Source organism: Calypte anna, chromosome Z (assembly GCF_003957555.1).
Source record: "Calypte anna isolate BGI_N300 chromosome Z, bCalAnn1_v1.p, whole genome shotgun sequence".
NCBI classification, from domain to species: Eukaryota; Metazoa; Chordata; class Aves; order Apodiformes; family Trochilidae; genus Calypte; species Calypte anna.
Window position 1 is genome coordinate 64,091,496 of NC_044274.1, and position 15,089 is coordinate 64,106,584.

The 15,089-nt window shown below is 42.6% G+C and overlaps 1 protein-coding gene across 1 annotated transcript in view; it reads right to left on the bottom strand.

Moving 5' to 3' along the window:
- Positions 1-10,005, bottom strand: part of MUSK (muscle associated receptor tyrosine kinase) — a 54,532-nt gene extending 44,527 nt beyond the window's left edge. The window contains exons 1-5 of the mRNA XM_008495854.2: positions 9,927-10,005; positions 5,932-6,058; positions 2,744-2,895; positions 1,205-1,332; positions 535-676 (exon numbers count right to left, since the gene is read on the bottom strand). Coding sequence (XP_008494076.2) covers positions 535-676; positions 1,205-1,332; positions 2,744-2,895; positions 5,932-6,058; positions 9,927-10,005 — 628 coding nt within the window. The remainder of the gene's footprint in view (positions 1-534; positions 677-1,204; positions 1,333-2,743; positions 2,896-5,931; positions 6,059-9,926) is intronic.
- Between the last annotated feature and the right edge of the window lie 5,084 nt (positions 10,006-15,089).

A 15,089-nucleotide genomic window follows, 5' to 3' on the forward strand; every position in this document is an offset into this window, starting at 1 on the left:
TGTTTACCTGAAGAATCAACCATTTCAGATGGAAAAATCAGAGGACAGGGAGAGAGGGACACACACATATAATGCTGCAAAATACTTCACTATTTGCAGCTCTCTCTGATTAAGCTCTTTGCAGGAAGTTTCTAGGGCTACCAGCTTTCTACTTCTCCATCTCAACAAGCCATAGTATATATAATCCTTGGACTGGTAGGACTTTTCAAACAAGAACCAAGCTGGCATCTTAAAAATGATCAGTCAGAAGGAAAAACCTATTTGCCTATCCTTACTCAGACAAATATTCCACCAGAGACACAGCAGTTGTAGAAATGGCCCTCTACAGATCTTCCCTTTCACCATCAGCCAGCAATGGGAGACACAGTGGACAAATTTACCCTGTTCCTCACTCTACTCTCCTATCCTTTTCCCTCTCCTGTATTTTGTGTCACCCCTTAGGATGTTTTTGTTGAAATCAATGCGATCTTCAGATTAATTCAATAAACAAGGAGCTGGAGTATGGAGCTGGAGCCCAGTACAAGTATTACTGACCTTCCACTACCACTGTTGCAGGTTTTGAGTAGGCTGTGCCCAGGCTGTTCTTGGCCACACATCGATACTGTCCTGCATCTTCTCTCTGGACGTTATGGATCCTTAAATTTCCCGAATCAAGGACAGCAATGCGAGCATTCTCCTGCCAAAGGAAGGAGGAACTGAGGTGAGAGCTCTTTATGCAGGCTGCACGCAGGCAGCACCAAGCACCCACTTGCACAGGCTTGGCTTATATGCACAAAAATCACTTGTGTTGTCCTACAGCTGAAGGATTTGGGGCCAGCTCTTCCTGCTCAGCATCTCTATGACCCTCTAATCCATACCTCTTTTTGCAGATATGTGAATTACATCTTCAAAACCTCTGCTTAGCCAAGCAGCTCAGTAGGTTTGTTTTGGATTTTTTTAAGAGAACACTCAAAAGTGCATGCAGCAATATTTGGCCACACCTAGTAGTAATAAATACATATAATATAAAACATAAATACACAGAAATTGTTTGGTTTATAGCCAGAGTCATTGCAAATGCAGACATTTATGAGAGGAGGCCTGGATTCCCAAATGTTAGCTTCCTAGCAAACTAGAATTTACAAATGCAGTAATTGGTGCTAAGATTTTAACACAGTACCTTTAGTGAATAGTCAGCACTGCCTAACTTTCATTCTCTACTCACCTTTATAATTGTTTCTCCTTTGATCCATGAAACAGAAGGTTTTGGGTTCCCCATTGTAGTGCATGGAAGTACAGCCTTTAAGCCTTCTATTATTTCCACATTTATAGGCGGGCGGGTTATTTTGGGTCCTAAAATTTTGAAAGTCAAAAATTAAATTTGAACAGAAGCTAACTGATACCAGTACAAGACAATTTCAAAAAATAATAAAAAAAAATCTCTGCTGCTTTTTCTGTGTATTGTTGCAAATGTTCTTAGTAGGTCATGTGCTGCCTTGGAAAGAAAAATCTTTGTTCAGTACAGCATTCAAAGTTTCAGTTTATCGACATAAAAGCAGCTAACTGGCATAAGCTATATCTTTTCAGGAGTGGAATTTGACATTCATTTGAATTAGGGCCTGGACTGAAATCTAAATCCAGGTAAAAGTATTTCCAATATTGAAGAATGTTTGCATTCCAGGTTTTGACATTCTTCAGTGCATAGAGTATTGTGTGAAAGCTCAGACCTGGATTGAATTCATTTTTAAATAGTTTTAACCCACGCTTCTCTCTAGATCAGCAAGAGGGAATATAAACTCAATTACTGTCGCTAATTAAAGGATTTATAACAATGCTCGTAGAAAAGGAGGTAGAAAAAAAAACATATGCCTGAAAGCTAATACGGGGATAATTTAATTTAAAGGAAAATTTTAAAGAATTAAAGAAAAGTCCCATTAAAGGAAACCATGACTTGGTTTAGTCTGAGGTGGAAGAAGACCTTCTTGTTATGGAGATCTGAAGTTTTGCCTCCCTTGAACAATACCAAACCAACAGAAAAATGATTTTAAAAGAACAGCACCTCCTGGCACCCATGTGCAGGCAACCAGGGTACTGGAGAGGCCCAGAATTACCAAACCTGGAGGGTTATGCTCACTAGCTCAAATGAAGCCTTTTCTACAAACAGATGCTTTAGCCAGGAGATATCTCAGCTGCCCTTTTAAGTGTTTGCATAAATAACTGCAGCCATGGGAGCTCAGCTTCACCAGGCTCAGCACGTATATAGCCCTTTGCAAGAACCAGTCCTCTGCCTTCCACATGGGATGATGAGAATTACATAGCAGTCCTCCAGATCTTTCAAGGCTTCTATTAAGAACAGCTGAATGGCATTTGCTTGTTTTTACCATCCTCAGGCATAAACCTGATTATTAAAATCTTATGTTTAAAATTCACAAGGTATTTATGCAATATTGCTATAGAGGTCTAAGTCTATCAGAATCCTTTCTACTAAGTTTTGTACAAAGGCTTTTCTTCAGAGCATAGTATTTTTTTCCTCTGCTATGTAGTTCCCCTGATCCTAGCACAAGTGTTTGTTATTGGAAGTGAATAATCACAGCAGCTTTTAGTTAAGATACAATCCAACATGCCATGTCTCTGCCCCAAGAGACTGCACACAGCCCCATGGGAACATGTGTCTGCCCTGAACATGGACCCCTGTGGCCTGGTCTGCTCATCCTATCGGTTACATGTTCACGTGATGTTGGGAAGAAGTTACATTCCAACTTACTCATTTTCACTTGGAGAGCCCCACAGCTCTGTGCTGCCGCTCCAACCCCGTTGTCTGCCGTGCAGCAGTACACCCCATCATCACTGTCCTCCACACTCAGAATGGTCAGGAGCTGCCCGTTCCTCTGTATGCTGTACCGAGTGTCAAACAGCCTGCAGGGCACAGCACAGATTGTCAAGGGATAGGAGACAGCAGGACGTTGCAGGGGGGGATTGCCTTCGTATCTGCAGGACACTGCCAGCACAACAAATGGTAATCAGTTTTATTTCCAACCAGCAAAGAGGGTTGAGTTGGAACTTAGTATTTGGTTTGGTCCTCACTAGACCATGCCTGACTGCCACTGGTGTGGTAGGAATTCTTTCAGTGCTCAGGTGTTGCTCAAGGAAGTAGCCACCATGGTTGGGTTTCTGTCTGGCCAAGGGCAGTCATGAGCATAAGTAACCTTATCCAACTGGATCCTTTTCCAGGTGTAATCACTCGGTGCAAAGGAAGGGTTGTCTATATGGGAACTGGGTGAAGTTTTTTTAAAAAAAACTTCTTCATATTTAAAAAAAAAAAAAAAAAAGTTTTTTTCACTACACAGATGAAGTGTAGTGAAAGTGTAGTTATGCAAAGATTTTTACTGTAGTGGAAAAAAGATACAAACCAAAAAACAACAAGCATTTATGTGTGTGCATCCAGGAGTGTTCCTGAGGGATTTGTTTGTTTGTTTTTTTTTTTTTGTCAGGGGGTAACAGAAATACACAACCAAGAAAAAAGCCAACCAAGAAAAGAAATTTGCCCAAGAAAAGAAGCAATCTGAAGATAAGAGAATACAAGGATAGTTACAGTTTAATGCCAGCAGGCTTCAACCTGGAGACTTGAAACGAGTCAAGAAAAGACCTATCTGGACTTCTGCAAGGCAGACACAGTCCCCCACCATATCCTACTCACCAAGTTGGAGAGATACAGATTTGATGGGTGAACTGATAAGGAGCTGGCTGGATGTTCACATCAAGAGGTTACTGGTCAATGGTTCAAAGTCCTGATGGAGACCAGTGAGAAGTGATGTTCCTCAGGGGTCCATACTGGGGCCTGTATTGTTTAATATTTTTATCAGTGCTATAGACAGCAGCACAGAGTGCACCATCAGCAGGTTTGCAGATGACACCAAGCTGAGTGGTGCTGTCAGTAAGCAAGAGGGATGGGATGTCATCCAGAAGGACCTGGACAAACTGGAGAGGGTGGCCCAAGCAAACCTCATAAGGTTCAAACAAGACCAAGTACAGGGTCCTAAATCTGGATTGGAACAATCCACCCTTATCCTGCAAGTGCAGGCAGGGGGATGAGGTTTTAGAAAGCAGCCCTCTAGGAAAGGACTTGGAGGTGCTGGTGGATGAAAAGCTGGACATGAGCCAACAGGATGTGCTTGCACCCAGTAGGACAAGCACATCCTGGGCTGCATCAAAAGAAGCATTGCCAGCAGATCATGAGAGGTGGTTCTGCCACTTTGATCTGATAAGACCTCACTTGGAATACAGTTCTGGAGCCCTCAATACAGGAAGGATATGGATCTGATGCAGCAAGTCCAGAGGAGGACCACGAAAATTATAAGGGGGCTGGAACACCTCTCCTACAAAGACAGGCTGAGAGGTGCCTGCAGGAAGGCTGGAGATGGACTGTCTGCAAGGGCCTGTAGTGATAGGATGAGGGGCAATGGTTTTAATTTAGAAAAGGGTAGATTTAGATGGAATGTTATGAGAAAGTTCTCTACCATGAGGGTAGTATTAAAATGGAGCAGGTTGCCCAGGGAGGTAGCTGAGGCCTCATCCCTGAAGATATTTGAAGTGTGGCCTTATGAGGATCTGAGCAACCTGATCTAGTTGAGGGTGTCCCTGCTTATTGCCGGGGGGTTGGACTGGATGACCTAGAGGTCTCTTCCAACCCAAATTATTCTATGATTTTTCGATCAATGTTTTCCTTTTGGGTCAATGTTAAGAAAAAGACACTGTGTCTCATTGCAAGATTACTCTGAGAAAGGTGTGTTGGGTTTCTCGAAGTGAGGACCAGGGTGAGGAACAGATTTTTGTATTATAACACAGTCAAATTTTAAAGATCAACGATACGTGACCTCTGTGGTCCTGTATGAATGGCTTCCTATGCCAGTTTTATTTGCAGACATGGCGTCACTGATGAGGAAAGAATTTGAAGGATGGTGACCTGATTTGGATACAACATCCATGGAAATTCAGATCTCCTCAGGGACAGAGGGTCTGGAGGGGGGTGTTGCTGAGATTCTGTCACAGGAAATGGAAAAGGATTTCCAAAGGCTAGCATGCATATGTGGAGCAGTTTGCATTTCTCCTCTTCTAAAACAATCTTCCTAGCAGTAAGACCTACTGCTGCTGCTGACATCTTTGCAGTATTCTGAGACAATGGTTCAAGAACCCTTTGAATGCTTAACCCTGAGAGCAAGAACAATCCTTCAGGTGACCATCTGCCTAACAAGGACATCTCTTGTGGGAAACAGCATGAACTATCTTACACAGAGATTGTTCTGTAGTTTTTCCTTACTGAGGGAGTCACTATCAGTGATCTAGAAGGAGAAACTGATATGAAGCCATGTGACAGATGCAGTGTTAGTTCAGAGCTGGATGACCAGCCCCAGTCCGCTTTGCAAGAGCCTGCCTATCTACTGCAATGGGGAGCCAAATCAGTGATAGCAATTTACAGCTTTCCAAGGCTGCCTTCTTCCATGACACCTTGGTGCTGAAGCCAAGGTCCTATGGTCACCTCCAGAAGTAGAAGCAAACAAGAATGCCATGATACGACACCTTCCATGCAAAGTATTCCAGGACATCACAGACACTTGAGCAACAAATCTGTCAATTCTTCTCTTGAATATTATACAGCATTCTCTTCCTTCACAACTGCATAAACTGAGGAACAGAGCAGATTGTCTGAAGCCAGAGAGCAAATCCATTTCAGCAGAAACCAACAGTCTCCAAGCTCAGGTGTTTAAATCTGCAAGAGCAGCCCCAGGTGCTGCTACCTCTTCCTAAATAACAGAGATTCCTGTATGATTACAGCCACCTACCCTCTTCCCTTCCACAGACCATTTTGGTGTTTCCAGTTATGTCATTTGTCATGAAGGAAAGCACTGATGGTTTTGGCAGGAGATGCTGGAGAGGACTGGGGCTGGTCCCTACCTGATGGGAATGCTGTTGCGTGTCCACGTAATCTCCGGCTCAGGGTAGGACTCCACCACACAGACAAACTTGGCGACGTCCTCTACTAGTGCATCCACAGTTTCCAGAGGAGTGCTGATCAATGGAGCTGTGCAAAGGAAGAGCAAATGACAAAACTTCCTCATGCCTCCTGGAGAGAGGCACCAAGCCTGCCAGACCCCTTTATCAAAGGCAGCCATGTCCCTGCAGCATCACCCCAAGGCTTTTTCCCCTGTGCAGAGGTGCTTTTCTCCCCTTCCATGCATTTACTCTGACCAGGTCCTTTTGCATTGGTAGTTGCAGCCTTTGGTTGGTGTTGCAGGTTTTGCCATTTCCCTTGTGCTCTCACAGTAGGGGCAAAACAGAGGAACCTGACCATGGGGCAGGTCCAACAATACCCAATTTCTAACCCTCCCTTCCTGCAAGGTTCCAGGTGTCATAACGCAAGGATACAGGTCAGGTGGTCCCCTCTGGCATTGCATGGGCTGGAAGTGTAAGGAACAACAGAAAAACTGAAGACAAGCTGACCATCCCCTGGAGTGGGTTTCTGGTCTTCTTGCTGATGCACAGGGCATGAGATCTGGGCTTCTTCAATGCTAAAAAGGGATTTGTTCCTTTCCGGTATTTCTTCTTTTTAAAAAAAAAAACAAAAAATTTTTAAAAATTAGCCTGTTATGCAGCACTATGTGTTTCAAAGCCAGTCTCATAAAGGCCCTTGAGGTCTTCCAGATCTGTGGCGTAACTAACACACATCCTCTTCCTTTCTTCATCATGCAGCAGTAGGGTTAAAGGCCTAGTACCTTTGTCTGATGCTTATAGTCGGAGACCTGTTGTCATACATTATTTGAATGTATCTTTAGAAAAATTTCCCGTTGCTCTGATAAAAGACTTGAAGCACAGCTGGAAGGGATCAAAGGATATGCCTAACTAATGTTTTTTTCTGTGTATGGTAAGTTTTGCAGCCACTGCTGCTGTCCTCCAAAGACACTTACCTGACTTTTAATCTACGTTTGTAAGGGACACACATCCAATATTTGTTGGACTAGATTTCACTGACAGCTGTGCTGACATGAACTAGTTTCATATCATGTTCCTGAAATACTACCTTGAAAATGTAGAGCGGATGCAATAATCTTCCTGTTCCTCACTGACTGCAGCAGTATCTACATTGTGTGCCTTTTCACAGAAAAATTCTGCCCGCACTGTATCTGCTGGCCCTCCTAAGTATCATAAGATTTAGATACAAGCAAAAAATAACCTTCATCAATTTTACCTTCCCTTCCCCACCAAAAATACAGAAAGGGAAAATTCAAGATACTTCAGTTTAAGTGACTTAGAATAATAGAAAGCCTTTGCTGTAACGCTTTTTGAATTTACATGGCAGTGAAAATTAGAATGTCATTGGAATTCAGCTTGAATGAAGTTAGAGAAAGATAGGATTGGCTTCCACTATCAGGTGTATATAAAAGCCCTAACACTTTAGAAATGTGATTAGAGCATATCTGTCTCAATAGCATTTCTAGGTAACACGACTTCAGATTGCATAATCAATAATTACTATAGTTATATAAAAATCTTAAAACTATTGCTAAGGTAGCACTAGAGATTATATTGACTAAACATTAGTTTAAAATTGTCCTATCAGACATGTTGTTTGAGACCATTGCTTCAAGTTGTATCAGACTTCAATTTATTGGGTCGTTTTGGGACACACTAGATGGTAGAAAGTAATCACCAGTCTTGAATCCCTGATAAACCCCATCAGTGGAACCAAATGGAAAATCTTCATAAAGTCTAAATTTCCTTGCTAGCGAAGGTTGTTTTAGGAGAATAACCTCCACTGATGGCCATCCTGTCTACTTCAAAGGGGACATTGCTATTTCATGACAGAGTTTATTGGGCTTTGGTGACATTAAGCCTGGCTGAAAGGGAGTTTTACAATCTTATTTTATATAATATGTTTTTATTGCTGTTGTCCTCATGCCTTGATCTCTGGTAGGAACCTTTTTTGACCCTGAGAAATGTACATTTTTACAGTAACCAAAATTCAAAGCAAGCAGTTTTATAGCTGCATTGTCACGATAAGCATCGCCATTCTCTCAAGGAGTAACGTTTGGTTTGTACCAAGAGCCGATATGCATAACAACAGTATTTTATTCTCTGGGCAAAAAAGGGCTGTCAGATTTAAATGTATGTGTTTATACATTTTTATGTATGTAAAAATAAATTCTCTAGCAGCAGCTAAGCAGTTTCATGACACGCAGTGTGCCTGCAGAGACAGCGAGCGGCAGAGCGTATCGCCATTTTCTCATGAGGTGACCAGAGAGCCCCAAAATGGCTGAGATATTACCTGCTTCTAAAAGCCACCTGAAAAGCTCAGGTGTTGCTGCCAGTCTGTGTTTTCTCAGGAAAGTGATCAAAAACTATGATGTCTTCATTACCAGATTTTAACATAGGAAAATAAAATCCTAACAACGTACAGACGTATCTGTCAGCATACAGAAATGGGTCCAGACCTTTCTGTGTGCACCCACTGGGCTTCTCTGACATTTCTTAGGTAGCCTTGTGGTTTTAATTAACATTACAAATCAATTAATTTACATAACTACAAAGCGACATAGGTGCAGTTTTCTGCTACTTGAGCTATGGTTTCCTGAAATAGCGAAATGACCCAAGACCAGTGACAGGGCCCAGGAGAAAGCTAAAACCACTTCTATTCCCAGTCCATCAGAAGCTCCCAAATTGCTTGGGTTTGGTTTTTGATTCACACTTTCAAAATGAGACAAACCAGGCAAACAAAGCAGAGCCAATCTGCCCTGCATCACTGCAGGTGCCTGGAGACATGGCAGTTCCTCTGTCAAAAACTGCTTAAGCATGTTTCCAGTTCATGTTGCAAAACCTTGACAGGACTATAGTTGTGTTTCAACCTCTCTTAGAGAACAAGGCAGTTCAGTCGCCTGTAACATTTTAGGAAAGGATGCATATCTCTTCATTGCACTGTGCAACCAGAAAAAATCAGTCTCCTTCCTCTTTGTTTTTTCTTGTCTCTCCAGCCCCATCTTACCACAGTTTTCAAAAAGACAGGGGTTCACCAACTTACTTCAGTAACTTAGGAAAAAAATGAACTTTTTTTTAAAAGGTTTTTTATAAAGAAGAGGCCTTTTTTTCCCCAACTTTGAGGCCAACCTGACTAACAATTATAAGACCACAGCCCTGCTGTGTCAACAGTGATGTTGACCTAACTGGTAAGTACTAGCATCTTCTTTCATTTGTGTTTTCTTCTTTTTCTAAAACTCCAAAGTTTCTGGTATGCTATAAATGGCTTCTGACAATCGGTGTGCAGCAAAAACTTTTGTCCACAGGGTTACCAGGCAGTACATCCGGAAGACCACTGTTGCACTTTGTACCTCAAAATTCTAAACAGTTTCTTTTCAGTTCTAGTCATTGCTATAAGTGTGTGTGTGTGTGTCCCTGTGGATATGTGTGACACAAGAGGAAGAAGGTATACTAAATTCCATGTCATATGCACTAGAAACCACACGTATTTGTTTACGCATGCATTCTGTAAAGACATTATAGCTACTTACTTTCTCTATGTGATTTATGTAACATCACAAATCTTGGGCTATGCAGCAATGGGTGCTACCAACTGTTAAAACCTGCATCCTCCCTTGAGTACAGGGAAAAATGTCCATCCCACCCAGGCTGAACCCAAAGTTCTCCCCTGACCATTACAATGGGACTACATGCTCTTCCTAGACAAAGACCTTTCAATTCCAGAAACAAATGTAAGGTTATTTCCACTAATATCTTTCTAAAAGCAGTGAAGCAAACACCAAAAGCAACACATTTTTTGTCCTCTTCAGGAACTCTACCACACAACCCACCCCACCACTACCAGAGACACCTTCCCCTTTGCAAAAACTCTTTCAGCAAGGGATAGACGCAGAGCAGGGTAAAAATCCCTCCAAGCAAACCTTTGGGAAGCATTTCAGCCAGGCTGAGGGCTGCCAGCGTGAGGACGTGCACCAGAGACGCCTTCAGCAGGTCATTCATGTTTGATCCAGAAGGCATCTGTCTCCTTCAGGCAAGGCGTGTGGGACTCCTGGAGGGCTGCATTTCAGACAGTGGTGTGTGAGCAGAGCTTCTCTGATAGTGACTGAGCAGGGTCTGCAAGGATCTAAGTATAATCAGGAATTCTCCCACCCGGCGGCCGTGATGGACGTGGCCAGCTGGTGTATATCCACTTCGGTCAGTGTGAAAGCATGGGGCTTGTGAAACAAGAGAAAGCAAATCCCTTCTGAATTCCTTCTAAGCAAACAGAAAGGAGCACAATAGGCAAATGCATTTCCAGGGCAGTACCCTACCCAACACTGCAAAGTCACCAGGGTTTTACTTCAGTACCCTATATGTGCAATAGTGGAAAAAATGCTTGCCACTGTATTTTCCTTCAGCTTAGTCCACCTTGTTTTCACTTCTTCTTCTCTCACTCTCACACATGCTGCCTCTGCCTCATCATAACATTTAATGATTGGCTGTAATATGCCACCTGTTGCCCTGCTGATGGCATTTCTTTTCTTAACAAATGTATTTACTGGAACAAGAGAGGTTGGCACCAGGGGCTAAAAATGCCCCTCTTTGCCAAGGAGGTTGTTGGTGTTCAAAAACTACTGCAGCATGCTGAAAAAGCAGAGCCTTGTACTGGAAAGATCACAAAAACCATGACTATCCATAGCAGGAGTGACGCTTATACCCTGGGCGGGAAAGAACCTTTTGTTTCAACATCAGCAGCAGCCCAGACAATTTGGAGATAGGTAGAGGCATTGCTGTAGGGAAACATGACTGTTAGGTACTGACATTATTAATTAACATTATTAATCCTGCAGAAACACTTCGTTACCCAGCAGGTCTCTGCCTAAAGTGAAAGGCTGAAGATCATGGCTTGTTTTCTATGAAGTTCTAGAGGATCATCAGACTTGAGATGATCTCCTGTCTTGCCCCATCCAAGCACAGCAGTCTACATGACATCATCTTTCTTTAAAAAAGTCAAGTCATTTGTACCCTTGTTTTTCCAAAGTATCTATATGAAGAGCTTTTTCAATCAATCTTACCACTATGGAAAGGCTGATGTGGGGGCAATATCTGCATGAGTAGAAGAGCAAAAGATGAGTAATCAGGCTGATGAACAATCAGAGGAATAATCAATCATCTAATTGAAAATTATGCTCTGGGAACATGATTGCAGATATTTTCATCATGTTATCATCAAAGCAGATTTTTATCTTTGCACTAAAATGCATGGCTTGAGGAAGGGGAATGTGTAGTCATAACACATCACACTAAAAGGTACTTTGAGTTCTCTGGAATTTTTTTTTATTTGCTGAACCTCTCCTTTCAACCACTTCTTAAAGGCCATTTCTGCAATGAGTGTCTATAGTTTGGCTCTGCTTCCTCCCTTTGAGGAGCAAATGGGGTAAAGCTGGCCAGATCTATGCATGTGTGAATCCCAGTGGTTTGGCATACCATGATAATGACAATGGCAATACTACTGTGGAGGCACGCAACAGCTGATTAGGAAGAAAGATCCCTGGACAAGTGCTCCCATGTATATGAATAAAGACAGAAGTACTCATTGAATGCATATTAAGTATCTTCCAGGAATTCTGGAGCTAGCAACAACAAAGCAAAACAAGAAGACAACAATGAAACAACAATAATCTTACCAGAGAAAAGAGAAATCCTGACTTATGACTGTACTTACAAGTATTTGTTTTGTTTAGTTTAAGTCCAATCACATCCAATAAATTTGCTCCACAGAAATGCAACGTGGTCTTCTAGGGTAAAATTCTCTCAGTAGAGGGGACTTGACCAGAAGCTTCTGTATCACTGGATTCCTGGGACTGGCTATGTTATGAAGAGTTTGGAAACTGCATCATCCCATACAAATTCCCTCTTACTTGCCAGTCACAGTATTTAGAAAAGAAACTGTCATCAAGGGTTGTTAAATGTTAATAATCCCTTTTCGTTTTTATTACAAAAATACTTCTAACCCCATATTTCTTCTGCTTTATAAACTTTTATTATGGACACAGTGAGCTACACTGCTCTAAACTGAGAGGATAAGGGTAACAAGGCTGGTGAAGGGGTCCAGCACAAGTCCTGTGAGGAAGGGCTGAGGGAGCTGAGGGTGTTCAGCCTGGAGAAGAGGAGGCTCAGGGGAGACCTCATCACTCTCTACAACTCCCTGAAAGGAGGCTGGAGCCAGGGGGTGGGGTCGGGCTCTTCTCCCAAGGAGCTGCCAGTAAGACAAGAGGGAATGGACTTAAGCTCTTCCAGGGGAGGTTTAGGTTGGATATTAGGAAGAAATTCTTTACAGAGAGGGTAATCAGGCATTGGAATGGGCTGCCCAGGGAGGTGGTGGATTCTCTGTTCCTGGAGGTTTTTAAGAAGAGACTGATGTGAAGTGCCATGATCTGATAACCATGGTGGTAGTGGATTAAAGGTTGGAATTGATGATCTCAGAGATCCTTTTCAATCCAGATGATTCTACAATGTAAAATTACACTATGCATGAGAGTAGGGAGGATACATGTGCACAAAGTGGGCTTACTTTCTTCTCTAGCTACACATGCCATACAGCTAACAAATAATATATTTGGGAGCTGGTGATCATCTGTGTCCATGATGGAAAGGTATTTCTGTATCAAGTAAAATCAGGGGAAATGAAATGATGGTGAAACGAAATTTTCTTTGGTCATAAGAATTTTCCAAGCTTACCTTACAAAAGTAAAATGCTTCTTTAATTTTTACTCCCAGTTGTTATGAGTTAACTGTTTGTTGGTTGTTGTGTGGTTTTGTTTTTCCCTTAGAAAGCTGAGATGCCTATAGTTTACAGCTAACTACTGTTTACAGCTGTTGCTATTTGTAGTCATGCCCCAAGGCCTCTGATGAGATGATGTCTCAGCAGCCTACACAACTAATAACAGGAGCAGTCCTTGGCTTTCAGCTGTTGCAGGCAAAGCTTTTTTCCTACAAAGATTTGTGCAGCAGCTTAGCTCTCTGCACAGCAATCACCTCCATGGAAGTCAGTTCATGAAGCTCAGTGCACAAAGACAAGGTGTGCTTTTATTCATGTAGCTAAATTTTTTTCCCTGTGCAAACTGTTCAAATAGCAACTTTTAATAAACACAATAGTTTTTAATAAATGCAAATAAAGGAAAAATTCTTGAGATATAGCTGAATAGTTCAGATAACTGTCTTTCAGTTAATTCATTGCTTGCCATCTCCCATCATCATGAGGGGAAATCTGTTTTCCCTCTTTGCAGGAGAGGACTGTGCAAGATCTTTTTTCTGTCCATGTCTTCTTTTTTTCCTTCTTCAAAGTGATCCATGGGATGCTGACAGTTTCACAAGCTAATGGAACATATTTTGATCACTGGATACTTTAAAAACTACCTTTATCCTCCCATCACCATCTGGGATGTCTTGCCCCTAGATAATATCCTAGATGTGGATATCCAGAGTATATCCAGAATAGTATCTGGCCTGTAATCCAAGAAGACAGGCTAGAGAAGGTATTTCCAGCAGAAAGTGTCCAGCTAGGGAACTGCTGGTAATTTCTTTTGAGGAGTGACCTGATGAAGTTGCTTAGGCAGTAGCCCCAGTCACTCACTATCTGGTGATTCACGTGGAAATACCCAAGTCAGCACTAACCCAGCCTGGTGAGTGTCCATTTTAATGCAATGTTGTGACTATTGATGCTGACAACCTTCCTGAGTAAATGCACAGGCCACTGCTCTTCAGTCATGGTGCAGCTGATATGCAGTCACCCTTCTGAATGCAACACAGACATAGTCCATGAAGCGTGAGAGCAGATCTGAGGCCTTATGTAAGTCAGGCTATTTTCACTTGCTTTTCAGCAGTTACAAGTAGCCCTAAAAATGACTAGGTCACCAGTATGCAACTCACTTCATAGAATCATAGAATCACAGAAAGGTAGAGGTTGGAAGGGATCTCAAAAGATCATCTAGTCCACCACGCCCTGCCAAAGCAGGGTCACCTATAGTAGGTCACACAGGAACACATCCAGGTGGACTTTGAACGTCTCCAGTGTAGGAGACTCCACAACCTCCCTGGACAGCCTGTTCCAGTGCCCTGTCACCCTCAGAGTGAAAAAATTCTTCCTAATATTTATACAGAACTGCCTATGCTCCAGTTTATACCCATTGCCCCTTGTCCTATTGTCGCCCCCAAGAAAAGCTTGAAATTTCATTTATCATAGATTCACCGAATACTTTTGGTTGGAAGGGACCTTAAAGATCATTCTTTCCCAATCCCCCTTCCCTGGCCAGTGACACCTCCCACTACACCCAGTTGCTCCACATCCCATCCAACCTGGTCTTGAACACTTCCAGGAAGTGGACATCCACAACTTCCCTGGGCAACTTCTGCCAGTGTATCAGCACCCTCACAGTCAAGAATTTCTTCCTAATAGCTAATTTAAATCTACTCTCTTTCAGTCTGAAACCATTATCCCTCATTCAATAACTCCATGTCCTTGTAAAAAGTCCCTCCTTGGCTTTCTTGCAAACCCCCTTCAGATAGTGGAAGGCCACTATAAAGTCTTCCAGAAAGTTCTCTTCTCCAGGCTGAACAACCCCAACCTCTCAAGAGAGGTGCTCCTGCCCTCTATCATCTATTTGGCCCTCCTCTGAACTTGGCCCAACAAACTCGATGTCCTTCCTTTGTTTTAGACTCTGGACTTGGACACAGTACTCCAGGTGGGGTCTCACAAGAGTGCAGCAGAGAGGGAGAATCACCTCCCTTGACCTGCTGGCCACACTTTTTTTGATGCAGCCCTGTGTTTGGTTTCTGGGCTATGAGCACACTTTGCTGGGTCATGTTGAACTTCTCATCAACCAGGACTTCCAAGTCCTTCTCCTCAGGGCTGTTTTTGATCCATCCTTAGCTCAGACTGTACTTGTCTTTGGTACATATGTAATAATCAAGCAAGAAAGGAAGGGAGTGCTAACTCCCATGAAAGACATAAAAGACATAAAAGACATAAAAGACAAGTGGTCTTCAAGCCCCAAGGTCCCATGTCACATAGAGCCCAGAGGATGATCTCTGATTAGTACTTC